The following is a 17492-nucleotide window of genomic DNA, read 5'->3' on the forward strand; positions in this document are numbered from 1 at the left end:
ATGATGCTACTCCATTGCATGTATGGGCATAAGGATGAAGGGTTAAACATTTTCAGCCCTAACCCAAAAAAATCATAGGAAGTAAGTTTTGTGCAACTCTGTAGCAGAAAGGTATGCAGTATGTATGGCATTTCTGAGTTGCAAAGCCCATGATAAAGAATTAAGTATTATGTTAAAAACATTGCATGGCAGCCTGGCTTAGATAGATGTCCAAATGCATTTGCCGGGGTATCAGTTGAAAAGACAAGTAAGGCTGCAAGGTTCCTTTCTCCAAAATATCAGCACCCCCATATACCATGAAAAAATAAAGAAGATGGACAATAACTGGGATATAACTTTTCATTTACCAGCTATTATTTATTTTTTTCTTGCATTTTATGCAACTTTTTCTGTAAATTACCATTATGCTTACAGTACTAGGGAAGGAATATTTGTGTCCCATTTACCACCTGAATGTGTTGACAAATCAATTAAAACCCATCTCATGCACAAGATATATATGAAGACACTGCAACAAAGTTTGATTCATGAAACTATAAATAATTTCTTCACCATATGATTTAACTGATCTGGAGATATTGCAATGCAAAACAAAGTTCTTTTACATTTTTACAGTGTGAAACAACAGAATCCACTTTATTGATAAACTGGAAGAAAAATATTCGCAATTCTTCACATATCTGTTGTAGCAGATTTAAAGAAAAGACATCTTAGCAGGAGCCACGTTGCTTGGTGGAGAAATATTGGGTCCCATTAGGATTCTTCCTTCTCATCTCCATGTGTGATGATGTAGCAGAGCTGTTTGTAGTCGATATTGCCAATTGGGTCAATCGGTGCCAGAGTAAAGGCCTGCTCCACCTATAATGTTTATGAAAACATATTCTAAGCTTAATGTTATCAGAAAATTGTTACATCTGACTCTGTGAAATCTATGAATTAAAACTACTGACCTCTTCTGCAGTGAATTTGTCTGCCTGGTTCATCAGTAATCGTTTAAACCTTAATAAAGACATAGATATTCAGAAATTCTTTATGTCATAGAGTGATGGGAAATATAAGCAATGTTAGAGCCAAACAGTAAAAGTGAAAAAAGTCTTACTCATCCTTATTAACAAAACCTGTCCCATTGGGGTCAAAAGGTTTGAAAGCAGCAAGAATGGTGTCTTCAGGATCAGTACCTGCAACATCGAATATAAATTCCACATTTATCTTTTGAAAGTTTTTAGTTCATAATGTAGCATTTCAGCTACAAAAAAACCTCACCGTTAAGTTTCTCCCCAAAAAGGGTCAGAAACACTGTAAAGTTAATAGGACCCTTCCCTTCATTCAGCATCTCCTCCAGCTCCTCATCCTTAATGTTAAGTTTCCCTGGTAAACAAACAACCAGTGAGCATGATTATAAGCAGCAACAGTATGTAATATAAGTGGCGAGTACAATTAGTTTTTTTTATGATGCAAGGGTCTATCATGATGGTCTGCTATGTGGATTGCAATAAGATGAGGGAAGGAATTAAACACCCAGCTGAGCATAGGTCTCCTTCAGGTCCTGCTTCTTGATCACACCATCTCTGTCCTGGTCAATGCAGCCAAAAGCCTGTAGAAGTAACCAATATGGTGACCCAATATGACATAAAAAAAAAACAATAACATATCTAAAAGGGAATTATTTATCATTATAATTAGACATATAAATAGACATAAAATACAGACATATATTATATTATATCTTCTTCTGAATAGATGCAATCTAAGAATCATTTAGAGTTTTGTGGCTCACAAATATTTAATTAGTCTTAAATGTTAAATGTTAGTTGTCTTAAATGAATTTACTGTTCTTTTTACAGGGCAGAAGGCTGAAGAATTTAAAATCATATTACATTTTCTGATAACATTATATTTAACAAATATTCTAAAAAAATCTCTGAAAAATGAGATCTGAAAAAAATGTGTCCCTCTTCCTACTTCAAACACTGAACTAATAATTCTCACCTGGTCTTTGTGTTTTCAGACATCTAAAAAAATAAAATAACCTTGTGGAAGGGGCAGCTGAAGGAAATAGTGATAAATAATTTTAGAAATCCATTTCGCCTTATTGTTTTTTCAAATTCCTAAATTCCACTTCCATCATTATTGCTCCATTTCTAAAAATCCATGCATAGTGATACAAAATCAAAAGTAAAACCTCTGAACGAGGATTTTTGTTTGAGAAATATTCAAATAAAATAATCTGAGTGTTGCTGTAACTAATTTTATCCACTTTTTTTTTTGCAAAGAGAAAAATTAGAGAGAAAATAAACAAAAAAAATAATTACTTGATTCATTTCCTTCAGATTAATATTGCTTTTAATTCAACTAAACTGAATTTTATACATCAAATGTGCCATTTGATGGTTTTTTCAGGTAGAAAATGTGTTCTTACATAAACAGCTAAAACAAAATAAAAAATAAATAAAGGAAAACACAAAAAGAAGTTTAAACATTTGACACAAATTAGTTGATGATAACAAAAACCAAATATAATCTTGGAGGGAAATGGATCCAGTGCCTTACCTCTTTGAACTCCTGTATCTGTGACTGCTCAAACATTGAAAACACATTGGAGCAGGACTTCTGATTCCCTCTCTGCCTTTTATTGGAGGCCTTTTTACTTGCCTGAGAAGATTAGCAGAAAAATGCATCAAATCTGCTATTATAAAAGCAGAACATAATTCCATACAGAACAAATACCGTTTTATATTCTTAATGATTTATATCAATGATAAAAACCTTGAGGGACTCACCATGTCTGTTAGAATAAAAGTAGACTCTCAGACAAGGTGTGATGCTGGGGAGGGTTTTATGTAGAGTCCATCTTATCGGGCCTCTTCCTATAATAGCTTGCAGTTCGCTGCAGAGCCCCTTACATGGCCATGTGTGCTCTCTGTGTGTCACAGAGGTTACTTGATAAGAGGTGAAGTATGCTGGTTTAGTGGGGAGCACAGATATGGGCAGAGAGATGTGGACAGACAATGGAAAGAGACCTCTGATATTTGACAGGCAGTCAGACAAATTATATCATTATACTTATCCAGCTTACCTCACGTCGCTCTTTACCCCTTGCTTTTTAGGAACTGTTTCACTCAAGTATTAGCTTAATTAAAATTTAAATTCATTTTAATGCTTATAAAAACTTTAAAAGGTCAGATATTTGTCATTTTGTTGCATAGTATTTTCTGAAAATTTTATATTCAGACCATGGTTCCATTTATTGTGGTTGTGATCCCTATTTAGGCCAGTGGGCAGAAAAGAAATCTGACAAACTTTTATGTCTCATGCTTTTACAATTATTATAAACTTTGCAAATTATGATGAAATCAAAGAGAAGGTCCTCCTAATCATATCTCCATTCCACCTTGTTCCCTTGCTTGGGTCATCCATTGCCTTATTTTCCTGGCACTCAGGGATCAATTGTATTGCTGTTCTCTGTTAGAACATCTGTTGGCCTTTTGTAAGCAAATATTTAAAGAAATAAAGACTGCTTTGCTTTGTTTTTTCAATTTGGAATGGTGGCATATTAATAAGAGAGCAAGATGTTTATGTCCTGGAGAGGGAGCAAGATAGCTGGTACAGAACTACATCTATTACTCACGATCCCTGAGCTACAGTGCACTCCTGGCCTCTACACAGTCGGGCAGCCCACTGCAACCTAAGAGACTGTTTTATGACACAAGGGGGAAAAAAATCCTCATTGTGGGAAAGAAAAAAGATATTTCCTTTCCTTTTAATCAGCTCCAGCTGGTGTGCTACAACCAGTTTGCATAAGCAAAGAACCGTGTTCTTGCATAGATTTGGAATATAATACTTACTGGCTTACCAGTTTCCAGAGGACAGTCATGGTTACTCCAATGCTTTTGCCTTTGAAAACTCTTATTTTACTGAGAATACTAAATAAGGTTGAGACTTAGGGGTATACGTAATCTATATTTAATTCTAAGATACCTTGTAGCAGTGGGTGGGTGAAAATGTTTTCTTGGTATGCAACAGATCATGTGTAAAGAGCTTTGTAAATTATGAAAGTTCAATAAAAATAAAACAAGCTGTCTGCTCAGTGGCGCAGTGGGTAGCACTGCTGCCTTGCAGCAAGAAGGTAGTGAGTTTGATTTCTGGCCTGGGGTCTTTCTGCATAGAGTTTGCATGTTCTTCCTGAGCATGCGTGGGTTCTCTCTGGGTACTCTGGCTTCCTCCCACAGTCCCAATACATGACTGTTAGGTTGATTGCCTTCTCTAAATTCTCCTTTGCTGTGAATGGTTGTGTGTCTATGTGTTGACCTGTGATGGACTGGCGACCTGTGCAGGGTGTACCCTGCCTCTCGCCCGAAGACAGCTGGAGATAGGCACCAGCATCCTTTGAGACCCCACTTGGGATTAAGCATGTCAGAAAATTTATGGATGGATAAACTGTCTCTAATTGAAGGTATGTTTCTTGAGGCTGGTAAAAGTTTTGTTCCTCTATGGTTTTTTTCTTCCATCATTATAACGTTTCGAAGCTTCAAAGCCATTTTATAGGGCAACCATATTTCTTTGATAATTTTCACATTTCTTGACCAACTGGACTTTTACTTTTAAAGTCCACTGCAATTGTTCAGCACTAGTATTGCAAATGAACCTAACTTAAACCAGTCCTGTAGAAAGATGCTGGAAAGACGTTTCAAGAGAACAGCTGTGGTGTTTGGTCCAAGTTAAAGCAGCCCATTGAGTGTAAAGTGTTTAATTAGGATTTTTATTTACACTTAGGCTTAATATATTTAAGTTTACACATAAGAAAAAAAAAACGGTATATGCTGAGAAAGTAAATAGATTTTAAACACAAAACATTAAATAAACAATAACAAAGTACTATTTATATGCTTACAAACAGAATAACAGGAAAGCAATTGATTTGATTTAGTGCTGCTTGACAACAGCCTTTACAAAACATTTAAGCTGTTCATGAACCTGTTTGCTCCAGTTTCAAAATATGCAGTCCAAACAACCAGTGCATGTGTTTCACATGAGCTTTCGAGTCATTTAAAGTTTCAAATGCAACAGTAAACAAGTGTTTTAAGGTCAGAGAAAATACAACCACTACAGGTTGGTGTGCTACCACGAAGTCTGTGTTTACAAGACATTAAAAGGCCTCCTTTTAATGTCTATGTTCTCCTTTGCTCAGAGACAGAACCTCAGAAAAGGCTTCATTGACATCCAGAGTTCTAGCTTTCTCTGCTGTTCTTCAGTACACCGCTTTCTTTAGATCCATGATGCCATCTTACAAGCCACTGCTGAGATAAGAGCCGCTCCACGCCCGCTGCCCTCCTCCGACTGCAGAAAGGTTATCTCAGAGTGAGGAGTGAGTTCCCTGACAACTTGGTGGAATCGGTCACGGAAACTAGAAAACAGAAGCACATCTGTTAGTATCTTGCTACATATCTGATAAAAAGATATATATATTAAAAAAGCACAATAAATGTTTTTTTTTTACTCAATATTTGTTTATGCCTTTCTCTACTATTTGTAGATATTCAGACAATAAGACTCTTACTATGGGTGCAGCTTGTAGACAGATCCATCAACCCCAACTGTGATCTTCAGAGTATCCTGGCCTCTTCGCTCCCGCATAAGATTGATGACTCCAGCGAGGCCTGCGCCACACATATGAGCAGAGCGAGTGGAGACGCTCTCACAGACCAGCCGCACAATGTCACAGTCCAGCTCAGAGGGAAGAACGCCCAGTGAAGACAGGATGTTGTAGATCTGCTTTCTGTCGCCAGAATCACTAGAACATTTGCAAAAGGTCCCATTTTACAACCCAATTCTACAGAATTTGCTTTGTGGGAAATTCTATTCACACTAAACCCCAAAACCCAATCAATGCAAAAAAGAAAAAAGAAAATTCAGCAGCTACTGTATCAAAGCAACTTTAAACCAACAGGCCAAGAGAGGATTATTATGAAATTAAGCATTGTAAATGCTTGTTTAATACATCAAACATTAGTGGTAGCTTTACAATGTAAAACTTGAAAATGAATTAAATAATACAATAAATCAGACAATTTATTCATTATACTGTAAGATAATTAAATCTTTAAACCAATAGCTAAAACTTCCTCACATGATCCTATATGATTACCTCCTTTGTTTTCTTTGTATGTAACAGAATACAATTTAAAATATATATATATATATTAAAACAACTTCCTATGTTGTGTGGAGTGATGGAAATTTATTCCAAATGTTTTTTTTTATGTGCCAGTTGTTTTTATTTTTTATTTTTTTATAGTAGTTGTAATTTGATGGCCATATACAGCTTTACCACTTTGTTACTTCCATTTTATCAGCATTAAAGCATCTGTAACCTAGTAACCTATTTGCATGTCTGGGTTTTATGAGCGATAAAAGTAAAGTGTTTTTTTCCATTTCTTGTTATTGATGCTTACCTTTCCACCTGCGAGACAAAACACGTCTCAAAGCTGCCACGGGTCATCAGCTGCTCTGAGGCTTCGCCATTAAACAGCAGGTTCTCATTAATCAGCTTCATCAGGACGAGCCTCACAAGCTCCCCCATGTACTTTCCACTGATCACCTTCTCGTACCTGCATCAGAAGAAAACAAGAGAAGAAAGAGGGAGTTGTTAATATAAAGACGGTGAAGAAAAACAAATGCTCTAAGATTAAATACGTATATTGAAGTATGGGGGATGAGGAGACCGGATGAGGAAGGAGACATCAAGGCTAAAGCTGGACTCAGCAGCCAGTATAAAAGGTAAACAGCCATTAGGCTTGCAGATGATATGGCAAAAAGCCGAAAGGGGTCATTAATCTGCCATCTCCACCGGCCGACTGACCAACCACTGACGTATGAAAGCTCTGTCCATTTACTAACATCCTGAGGAAAACAGCTGGTATCTTGGCAACTTCACAGAGACTAGAGTTTAGAGTCAGGTGAGTATTGCCATAGTTGGATGATTAATTCATAAAAACACCACGAGATAGTGTGTGTGGGGGTGGAGGGTGGTTGGAATGTGACTTGCCCTGACCTTTGTCCTGATTAAATCCAATCAATAAAGGAAGATTGGAGAGCTAGGTTCAAACGTGCACATATGTGTGTGAAAGTGCTGAATGTTTAAACCTAATGCATATTTTTTACTCACAGCTGGTGTCCTGGGTTGATTGAGGCCTCATCCACCACTCTGTCGTACTCAAGCCTAAACTCCTCCAGCTCGCCATTGTCTCCAAAGGCTCCCCATTCTGTGTTCACACACATCCGGCCCTCCTCACCCTCCACCAACTCCACAGTTCTCATCTCCTCCATGTAACAAGCATTACAACCAGTACCTTTGAAGAAATGCACAAAAACATCATATCCCTGTAAGTTACAGTCATATTTCTGCATTATCAAAGGGTTACCAACGCTTATTTTTGTGATTAAACTCTCTTTTTTTTTTTTTACTATTTGTCACTGTCTCAAACTGGCCATAAAAATGTCCCTCAAAAAAGAAAACATGTAGATGTGTCTTTAAGCAGCTGACGAGCTTATATCGATGTACTCAAACAATAACATAAATATCTGAAAGTAAACAATAAAACCTTGGCTTTGGAGCTTATTCAGCCATTTTAATGAGAATATATCTTTGACAAAAACGATTGTATGTTTGTCTGTAATAAATAAACTTATTTTTTTAAATAATGAACCAACCCACACTACTGTCTCATTCCAAGCTACTTCCCCTACATGAGTTTATGGTTTCTTACCAACAATCATCCCAACTTCACAGCTTCGGTCCTCATAGTAACAGGAAACCATGGTAGCTACAGTGTCGTTCACCATTGCGACTACATCCATCTCAAACTCCTGCACGATAGGATCAAATCATAACACATTCGAATATTCTCCCTGTATGCTGATGACAATGTTGTTTTTAAAGAAAAACAATATCTAAATTTGCTCACCCCTCGTCTCTTGATGGCATCTCGGAGCAAACCAACAATATTGTTCCCTTCTGCCCCAGAAGCCTTGAAACCTTTGGTCCAGTTAAGCAAGATTCCCTGTTTGAATTTAAGTTAGTTTAATATAAAAAATAAGGAATGTTTCTTGCCCGTCTAATAGATTGAACAATATTTATACCTTATCAAGGTCCTCATGTCGTACAGGGAAGGAGAAGGTGAAACCAAGAGGAAGCTTCTTGTGTTTAATGTGGTGTTTATCCAAAAAATCAGACATGCACTCTGCTATGTAGTCAAATAGCTGTATAGACAGCAACAGAAAGGACATCAGAGTACATCTAGTTTTTAAACAATCACAGAATGAAAGTCTTAGAGCAGAAAACTACCAAAGACTGGTGTTGTTTAAAAGCAAAATAAACGGTAATTGAATCTTACCATTTCAGCAGTCCCTGTCATGGCGTCTTCAGGAATTGAATACATTTGGTTCTTTGTTTCCACTTTGAAGGTCCCCTCTTCATCTTCACCCACTTTCACAAGCATGACACGGAAGTTTGTCCCTCCAAGGTCCAGAGCCAAGAAATCTCCAACTTCTGGTTCACCAAACAATAATAAATTAGAATTTTACATTTTGACTCAACAGGAGAACAATTTTGTCAAGTTTTTTTTTTCTTTTTTTTTAATCAAAGGATTATTTCTCCCTCTTTGTGAAGTGTTATTTCCTACCTGATCCTTCTGGAGTGGAGCAGACGTAGGTAGGAAGCATTTTGACACTAGCTGTTTCGTGGGTTTCTAAACGTAACCCCCGGTTCATTTCATGCTGCATCCTTTTCATCACTTCTTCCAGCTCTCCTTTGTTCAACCTGAACTCAGACAGGATATGTTCCACCTGCAGTCACAGAGGAATTAGAGTAGATTAGCGACTACATAAAACATAATTGTCCCAGCTGTCCCTGTGTATGTGTCAGACAGACGTTGGTCAGCCTTTTACATAAGAGTTTGATAAAGCCCAGGAGCAAATATAAACGATGATAACATTTATATCCTGGGAAAAATAAGGAGGACAAAAGAAGAAAAGATTTTTCCTCTGTAAAGTTTACTCTACCATAAAAACTTTATTTATAAGTGTCTCAAAACCAAAGTTGAAGCAAACTGCTGTACATAGCTACAAACTATAAACATACATTAAAAGAGAAAAAAAAAAGATAAAATAATGATAATACATTAAACACAATGAAACTAGTAAAACAAACTAGGTTGAGCCAATTATTGCCCATTTTAAATGCTAAAGAATATTTTTTTGAAGACATGTTTTAAAACCAGGTAGTTAAAGAGACTATAATGTGGAGGAGAAGGTAATTCTACTGTTGCGCAGCAGATAGGAAAAGACCCTGCCCCCTCTGAGTTTCCTCCTAGACCTTTGTATCTGCATAGGGATGAGATTTGTAGACGTTCAATAGAGAAAAATCATTCAAATATTTGAAAAGTAAGTAATAACTTTAGAAGAAACTCTGCAATGCACAGACAGCCTGCAGATACAGTAGTATCGTTCAAAAGATGGACGGCAGCATTTTCAACCAGCAGTAGACAAGAGAGCAAGGACTGACTGGCCTCCTTATGAAATCCTTTGCACTAATCTATGCAGGATGGACGGAAAGTTTGCTGTTTCAAAAAGTCACCTGGAAAGAGAAATTTAACTTGCTATGCATATAGTGCTTTGATTGAAAATCAAAGCACTATATGCAAACTTTCCTTCTGCTCTCTTCTAGGTTCGGAATATAGAGGCAGTAAGTACATAGCATAAAAAGTGGGCTTAGAATTGAGCCCTATGGGACCTCACATGACAGAGTGGTGCAAGATGCTGATTCAGAAATGTAGACACTCAGGCAATGCTTATCTAATGACTTAAAAATGCTAATCAACCCTGTTAAGATTCTAATGAAACTAGTTAAAGACAGCAGAATAAGGATGAAAGGGTCTGAGTCAGGAGTTGTTTTCAGTAACATAAAACAGTATCATGTTTGATGAAACATTTTTAATATTTGCCTCTTTGCCAAGGCTCTGGTACTGACACTAGCACTCTTTGACCTTTTGATGCCTAAGCAATGTTAATTTCACATATCCATATTTTTCCATGCTGTAGATAGAAAGCCAATCTTACCATGTAGATTTTTTCAAGCACATCACTGTAGCTACCAGGCAGCTTCACCATCTGGTCGAGATAACTGCTGATGCACGGCATCTTGGAAGGTTTGGTTGAAGATGAGCTCGAGTGTGTTTTCTAAGAATAGGGAGTGCGTGTCCACCCTGTGTGGTTGGTTTTAGAGTCACTAAAGTGTGAGTGTCAGTAAGACCCTTGGCCGTTTTTATGCCCAGGTAAGGTGGGCTGGATGTGCTGAATTGCCCTCCCCTTTTCTCAGCCTCACTCCATCAGGTGATGAAGCTTCAAACACACGCCCACGTTAGTTCAAGATAAGGATGGATGGTAAAGTTCTAAGAAAAAAACCTAAATCCTCTGTGTGACCTGATTTCAAATATTGGGTCCAAGGTCAGTGCACAAAATCTAATTCAATCTTAAATGACTTTTCAAACAATCAGATTAGAGTTTTACAATTACTGCTGACACATTGACACATGACCATTTTTTTGCTATTAGTTACCTGTACCTGTTTTAAATACAAATATATATGTATATATATATATTGTCAAAGCAGATAATTATGATTTACAGGCATTATCATTATTATTAGTTTATTGTAATGCTGATATGGGTCACTTACATAACTAAGAATGGCTGGCAATTTTATTGCTTTCAAATCTCAAAGTTTCATTTTGAAGATTATTGTCTGCACTGCAGTTGTAGTAAATGTTGCAAGACTTATTGTTGTTGTCTTTTATTCATTTTTTTGTAATAATGATTCAATCCCTTATATTGCTCACTATCATTTATGTATTGGCAGCATTCCAGTTCATTCTAAAGCCTGTGTTTTTACTCTCATTTTGACATTTGCCTGGGTTTGATACAATCCATTCTAACAATAAAAATTATATAAATCTGATCAGAAATCTTGTTATAAAACCCCCATCTTCTTACTAAGAATGATATTGTGTAATACTAAAGGGTTGTTCAATGGGTCAGAGAGTTCCACGTTAGCTTTGTTAAAATTAGAAGCAGAACTAAAATTAGGCACAGGGAGGAGTGACTGACCTCTAAAACTAACAGTAGCGCGATAAGGATGAAGGCCTCATGCTCTTATCCGATCAAGTAGTTTAACAGATGACAGGTCAGAGCTTTTTATAACTCTAACTGAGGTTAGGCCTAAAGAAAGTAAAATCAACTTAACCTCTCACCCTGAAACTCTTACTATAGGGGTCTAATAAGGAAAGTAGCCTGTGGAATTTGCCATAACTCTAAGTCTTACAGTACTGCTGAGAATTTCTATTTATTAGTTTTTTCAAGGATGATAATAAAATAGTAAATTGTTTAAAGAAAAACCTACCTTTTAGGTAGGTTTTAGACACCTTTTAGAGATTATGATAAGATTATTATTTTTTTAATATTTTACAATAGATTAGAATATAAATGCATGCTCCGATTGTATTTTACATCATCTTTCACCTGACCTGTTTAAATCACAAGGAAGTCCTGAAAATAAAGATGTGTTAAAAGGTGGAGATAATAATTTGCAATGTAGGCAAAGCTTTGACCTTTACACTACCATTAGATTTGATTTCAAATGTCTTATTTGTTAAATGGATGGAAAATTAATTATGGGGACATTTTTTGATAGATTTTTTTTTTCTTACAGTTTAGTTCAGGCATGTACCTCAACTTTAATAGAATACACAAACTGGAATGAATGTACTTGCATAAGGTTTGATAAAGAGCAGATTCTGCATATGACTAATTGTAAAATTTATATTTATTTTTAGGAAGAATCACAAAATTGGTTTGAGTTTTACTTGACCTTTACCAGAAAGAACAAGCATTATTTATATGAGACAGATTTAATGCTAAAAGTCAATTTTAGAATTACAGCAAGCAACAAGTCAATTTGCACTGGGAAATTTAGAAAAATTCCCAGGTAGGCTGTAAAACAATAAGACACAAAATGTACCCAGTCAGTGTTGTAGCCTTTTACTGAAAAGAGTTGAACATGTACCAAGAGCTTGTCGATAGCTGATTATCCAGCTAATTTAACCCGCTCTGGCTGTTTGAACAGAGACCTGCCTGATGGAGCTCCAGCTGTCCCTGACAAAGTCAGCAACAGAACCAGAACAAAGATTAAGGCTATAACATTACTTTATGTAAAGTTATGTTACATTACTTTAATTTATGATTCTTATGCACATTTTAATCCTATATCCTTGGCATTCGCGGACTATGTCATCTAAGTCAGGGCAAATCTGAGAAAAACTTCCTTCTAGATAAAACTCTGCTGTGATTGCTTTTCCTTTGTGAAATAAGGCCTGTGGTATAGTTTCTAACGTACTTCTGAATTACTTAACAATCCAAGGTAGGTGTAACAGAAAAGCTGTGGTTTCTGTTGCCATATTTAAAATATTTTCACTTTAAGTTTATTTTAATATTTTTCCCACTTATGATGTTTAATTATTATGTTTAATGTTGCTTTGAATTATTCACTTAAAAATATACATTGTTTTAACTTCTAATCTAATTTACTACATTAATCTAATTTAATTTACTACATTAGGTTAAAACCAAAGTGCACTAAATTGAATTGAGTTTAATCAAACTTAACCAAATCGAATCGATTACTAGCTCTTTAATCTTTCACCGTGATGTAATGTGATAGAGTGATGACCTGTTCAGAGGGTTACCCACCTATCCCACATTGATGGTTAAAAACAGGCACCAGTCCTCTGCAAAGGATCGGAATAAATGGTAAATGAATGGATTGATCAAATGTATTCAGTAAATCCTTCTACTGTGTGCATACTTTGTTTTTGTCTCTTTTTTTCTTGTTTTTTTGTAGGACCTTATATATTGTAGTATTCGTTTCCACGAATACATCCATGTCTAATTACTCATGGCAGTAACAAGCATTAGATCGCATTGATCCTTAAACAGGATAAGATTATTTCTAATAAAACCAAAGGACAGTTTTGCTCAATTGTTGAATCAGGAAATTCAGATAAAAGCTTGCATGGTGATGTGTTTATATGCAGCACCCTGCACACTCATTAGGAGCCAGTGTAATAAAAAAAAAAACAAGTAAACAACATTCTTTCTATAAAGAACTGGTTACCCAAAGATGTTCTTCTTGTACTGCAATAAAAATGACTTTTTTACCGTTTTACATGCAGTAAATGTGGTTTTTATTTTATTTGAATTGGACACTGTTTAGTGTTTTCTCTATTTATTGCAGCTGTAACCACTACTTCTTGAGCAGTGAAATAAAAGTATTTATTCTCCTTCTCTCTAAGAACAAGTCATCTGGATTTGTTGGAATGATGAAACCACCAAACTTATTGCGACATTACCTTGAGAACTGTTTGATTGTTTGCACACACTCAGCTAACCTCTCCTATCTGTATATCCAAAAGGCTTGGCCTCTCTGATATGATTCCTACTTATGTAACCTGTCATGCTCTGTAATAAAGGTTATATATGAGGTCAAATCTCTATATTTAAATTTTGCTCTTACCTTTTTTTTTTTTTGTCATTTTGCAGAAATCTTTTTTTTCCAACTTTTATTGAAAGCAGCTTTTTTTGTCAATTTCATGCACAACTTGAATTAGGCTGCTTGGTTTTACTTATGACTTGTTTAGATGTCTGTTCTGGATTCAAAGTTTGACCATTACCTTATCCATCGCTTCACAACAAGGGTTAAATCCTGTTAACTGTCCTGTGAACCATCAGTGCTCTGCTGTTTAAAGTGTCTTAAATTCCGTCTTCTAATGATGTTTTGCTTAAGGTCCGGACATCAAATGTAAAAAAAAAAGGAAAAAAAAATCTTTATCCTCTAATGAGATATGGATCAACCATTATGAGACAGATATGTCCAGTCTGTGAGTGAAACATTTACATCTCTGCTGTTTTTCTCACTTGAAAAAAATCCATTGGAAAACAAGCAGGAAAAAGGGCTTATGTTTTCTTCTCCATTCTTGCAGGAGTTTTATACAAAGAAACAAGCATTTGTCTTCAAGAGTGCAAACAATCCCCCTTGTAGGTGCAAGCCAAAGATATTTACAGGAATAAATGCAGATGCGGATGTGTCATCATTCTGGTGAGAAGGATAAATTAGATAAAAAATTCTCTCTTCATCCTCATTTCAGTTAGGATCAACGTAATGAAAGGGCTACAGGTATCAGTTAAAAAAAGAAATATAAACCAGACCTCCCATGGATAATGCGTCTTTGTTAAAAATATAACTGTATACAGAAATGTAAAAAAATAAGATAAATCCCAAACGTCCAATTTATAACTGAACTCCACACTAAGTGCAATGCTTTAGTTTGACCAGCTGCAGTTCTTGGAAAGTCACATCCTGTATTCCCTCTGGTGTTGCATATCCAACAGATGCACCGAAAGGCTTAGCGGTTTCCACTTTGTGTTGCCTGGGAAATTTCTGACAGGCATACTTGTGCCATGGAAAACACTTACTTACCCTGAGTTAATTGGCTAGGGGGGAATTGTTAAATGGAGCAAGATTACCAGAGACAACATCAATTGAGTGGACCATGTTTTGGTTAAAGAAACGGCTGATTGACTAACAAAGACAATTCATTTAAAACTATAAATTAAATAAAAAAAGATGTATCCCTGACAGTAAATGAAAATACTGTATAGTTTATCAATATGTTATTTTATCACTCATGATTACTGTGAGGAAAAAAAGGAACTACTGGGGGACTTCTGCAGGAGCAGTTCCACCACACTGGTTAACGTTAAGAGAGGTGATGCTGAGACAGTGGACACTTAAAAGTGCCCGGGTGTTCACCTGAACAAAACATGGACTGGAGTGACAGAAATGATTCTTTTTAACAGGAAGGGTGAGAGCAGACTCTAATGCTTAACAGAGTGAGATGTTTTTTTTGGAGGAGATGCTCCTAGCTGAACATTTTATGACTCTGCTGTGACATCAGACATTTTTTTTCTGGTATAGCATGTTAGAGTAGCAGCTTATCTGCTGGGGTAGATAAACTTATCGGGAAAGCCAGCTCTGTACTTGGAGGTGGTGGAAGATATTAAGACCATTACAAAATAGTTTATTTGCCTTTGTGCTATTTTCAGATGACACTACCCTTATTGGGCTGAAATCCTGGGAGGATGAATCTGACTACAAATGGGAATTAAATCATCTGGTGACCTGGAGAACATTCTGGGAGCTCAGACTTGACAATAGTAATAGAGCGTAGTAGTGCAGGTTCCCCCTGCACCATCATCTTCTGCAACTATTATTTGCATGAGGACCTGTCCATATCCAGGGCACCATCATTGTTTAGGTTCACATAAGAGCCAAACATCCCCTCCCTCACTAATATGACACAGCAGAGGATGAACCTCTGCAGAAGGTGAAGAAGTTCAGTCTACAAAAGACGTTTTTGATGTACTTATACTCCAACATCATGAAGTCCATCCTTCTCCTCCATCTCCCTTTGGTTCATTGCTACCACCACCAGAGACAAGGGCAGTCGGCAGCTTGTCATTTGCACTGCAAAGAAAATGATTGGCTTCCATCTTTCTTCTTTTCACGAGCTGTACGCCTCCAGGACTCTGAGGAAAGTATGACAGATTGGGGCTGATCCCTCCTATCCTGGAGTCAAGCTGTTTCAGACTGTCCCCTAATGTCCAATAACCAATAACCTTGCTCTATCTCTGCTAAAAAGTAGCAGAATGCCCCCTATTCTCTTGTTTTTCCTACCTTGCATTTTTAATTGCTTATTATATCTGTTTCCATTTTTTTATGTCTGCTGTATGTTTGTCCTTATTTAGATCAGAATGCTTATTTGTAGATCATATCAAAGGTCAGTGTGATAAAACATTGCCCTCAACTGGAAATTAATTAAGAAGTAACTAAAGTCCAAAGATAAGTATTAAAAGGTATTTTTAAAGATTCAAAAATTATATTCAGTAAGATTTTAGATGATTTCAAGAAGGTCAAGGGCAAAATAAAAAAGACTGACAGAAAAGGTAAAGGTCCAAAAAGTATTCCATCATCTCAAGACTTTTTGTAAAGAAGTTTAACTAAAAGTTTCCTTCAAACTTGGCATTATATCACTTAGGAAAATCAGATATGTGATTCAACATTGCTGTTAAACAATGAAACTGAAGTTCTTTACTCACTCTATATGTTGAAGATTCCACTAAAGTCTATAGTTTAGGATTTGATGAGGAAATCTTTTTTTTTTTTTGCAATAATGTATGATAAATCCAAGTCTTAACTCTTAAAGTGAGCTAAAAATAAATTAATAAATAAATGAATAAAAACTACAAAAAAAATTAAATAAAAATCAGGTTAAACCAACTACTGTCAGAAGATGGCAGTGCAGTACTCTCTTTGAGGCAGAGACTGGTGTTCTTCCTCAAAGTGAGCCATTAGAGTGTGTTTCTATTTCAGCTGTTTCTCCAAAGAATATTGACTTTTCTATTATAAAGAGGCAAAAAGGAAGTATCCCTACAATGCAGACTTTTCAAACAGTAGCTTACTTTGAAATAATCTGGAGCCCTTTCATTGACATTCTGCCCTCTCTAGACTTGGCTGTTTATGGTGAGCCTTCCTGGACCAGCTTCAAATTAGCCCTTTGCAGATTCTTCTTCTGTAACTTCCTCATTGGTCTGCTTGATATGAGTGGGGTGTTGAATTAAATAGATATGAATGTGCTCAGATGGATGTGTACAGAAATAAAAGAAATCACCTTTTTTTTTCTTTTGCTTTGTTTTCTTTTTCCTCATTTTTTTTTCTTTTGATGTTAAACAAATCTGAAATCATCATCCTTATATGGTATGTCTGTAAGACTACACATCAGTAAATTTGTTTTATAAAATAAAACGTTCAGTATTACTGTAAATGTTTGCTATGCGCCATGGATATATTGTAAAAGCTTCTGTTAATAAAATGAATCTTTAAAAAAATGAAAAAACAGTGGCTGACTAGTGACCTTTTCACAGCTATTTATACCGGTAATATTTTTTGTGTATTTTAAGTTTTATCTTTCATGTTCTACCTCCCAATATGGACTTGTTCACATGTACCAACACCTAAAGAGAGGATGAGGCGTGTATTTAATAACAAAAACTGAATTTACATTTGTTAGTTGATAAAAATGATAAATTATTTTAATTAATAATGAGTAATTAAATTAATCTAAGTAATTATTTAGTATTTTTAATTAATTTACTATTTTATTCTTTGACGTATCAATGTAGATTTTAGAATTGAAATTTTTTATTTTGTCAGGCTTCTCAAGACAATTTAAATATATTTTATTTGCTTTATTTTGCTACATATAATCTGTATGTTGTCTTTTGTACATACACCAGGCCTGTAGGTGTTACAATGGGTAGAGGAG

The 17492-nt window shown here is 35.8% G+C and overlaps 2 protein-coding genes across 2 annotated transcripts; both read right to left on the reverse strand.

Moving 5' to 3' along the window:
- Window positions 1–356: 356 nt before the first annotated feature.
- Window positions 357–2822, reverse strand: myl7 (myosin light chain 7). Its single transcript, XM_015382559.1, has 7 exons — window positions 2781–2822; window positions 2551–2652; window positions 1519–1594; window positions 1264–1368; window positions 1100–1178; window positions 951–999; window positions 357–858 (listed from the first exon to the last, which is right to left on the reverse strand). The coding sequence occupies exons 1-7, from the start codon at window positions 2781–2783 to the stop codon at window positions 754–756; spliced, it is 519 nt and encodes a 172-aa protein (XP_015238045.1). The 5' UTR covers window positions 2784–2822; the 3' UTR covers window positions 357–753.
- Window positions 2823–4827: 2005 nt separating this feature from the next.
- gck (glucokinase (hexokinase 4)) lies at window positions 4828–10257 on the reverse strand. The gene is made up of 10 exons (XM_015382558.1): window positions 10117–10257; window positions 8682–8844; window positions 8394–8548; window positions 8140–8259; window positions 7965–8060; window positions 7767–7866; window positions 7166–7349; window positions 6453–6608; window positions 5558–5791; window positions 4828–5404 (listed from the first exon to the last, which is right to left on the reverse strand). The coding sequence occupies exons 1-10, from the start codon at window positions 10195–10197 to the stop codon at window positions 5266–5268; spliced, it is 1428 nt and encodes a 475-aa protein (XP_015238044.1). The 5' UTR covers window positions 10198–10257; the 3' UTR covers window positions 4828–5265.
- Window positions 10258–17492: the final 7235 nt, after the last annotated feature.

The sequence above is a fragment of the Cyprinodon variegatus genome, unplaced genomic scaffold (assembly GCF_000732505.1).
Source record: "Cyprinodon variegatus isolate N-32 unplaced genomic scaffold, C_variegatus-1.0 Scaffold260, whole genome shotgun sequence".
Taxonomy (NCBI): Eukaryota; Metazoa; Chordata; class Actinopteri; order Cyprinodontiformes; family Cyprinodontidae; genus Cyprinodon; species Cyprinodon variegatus.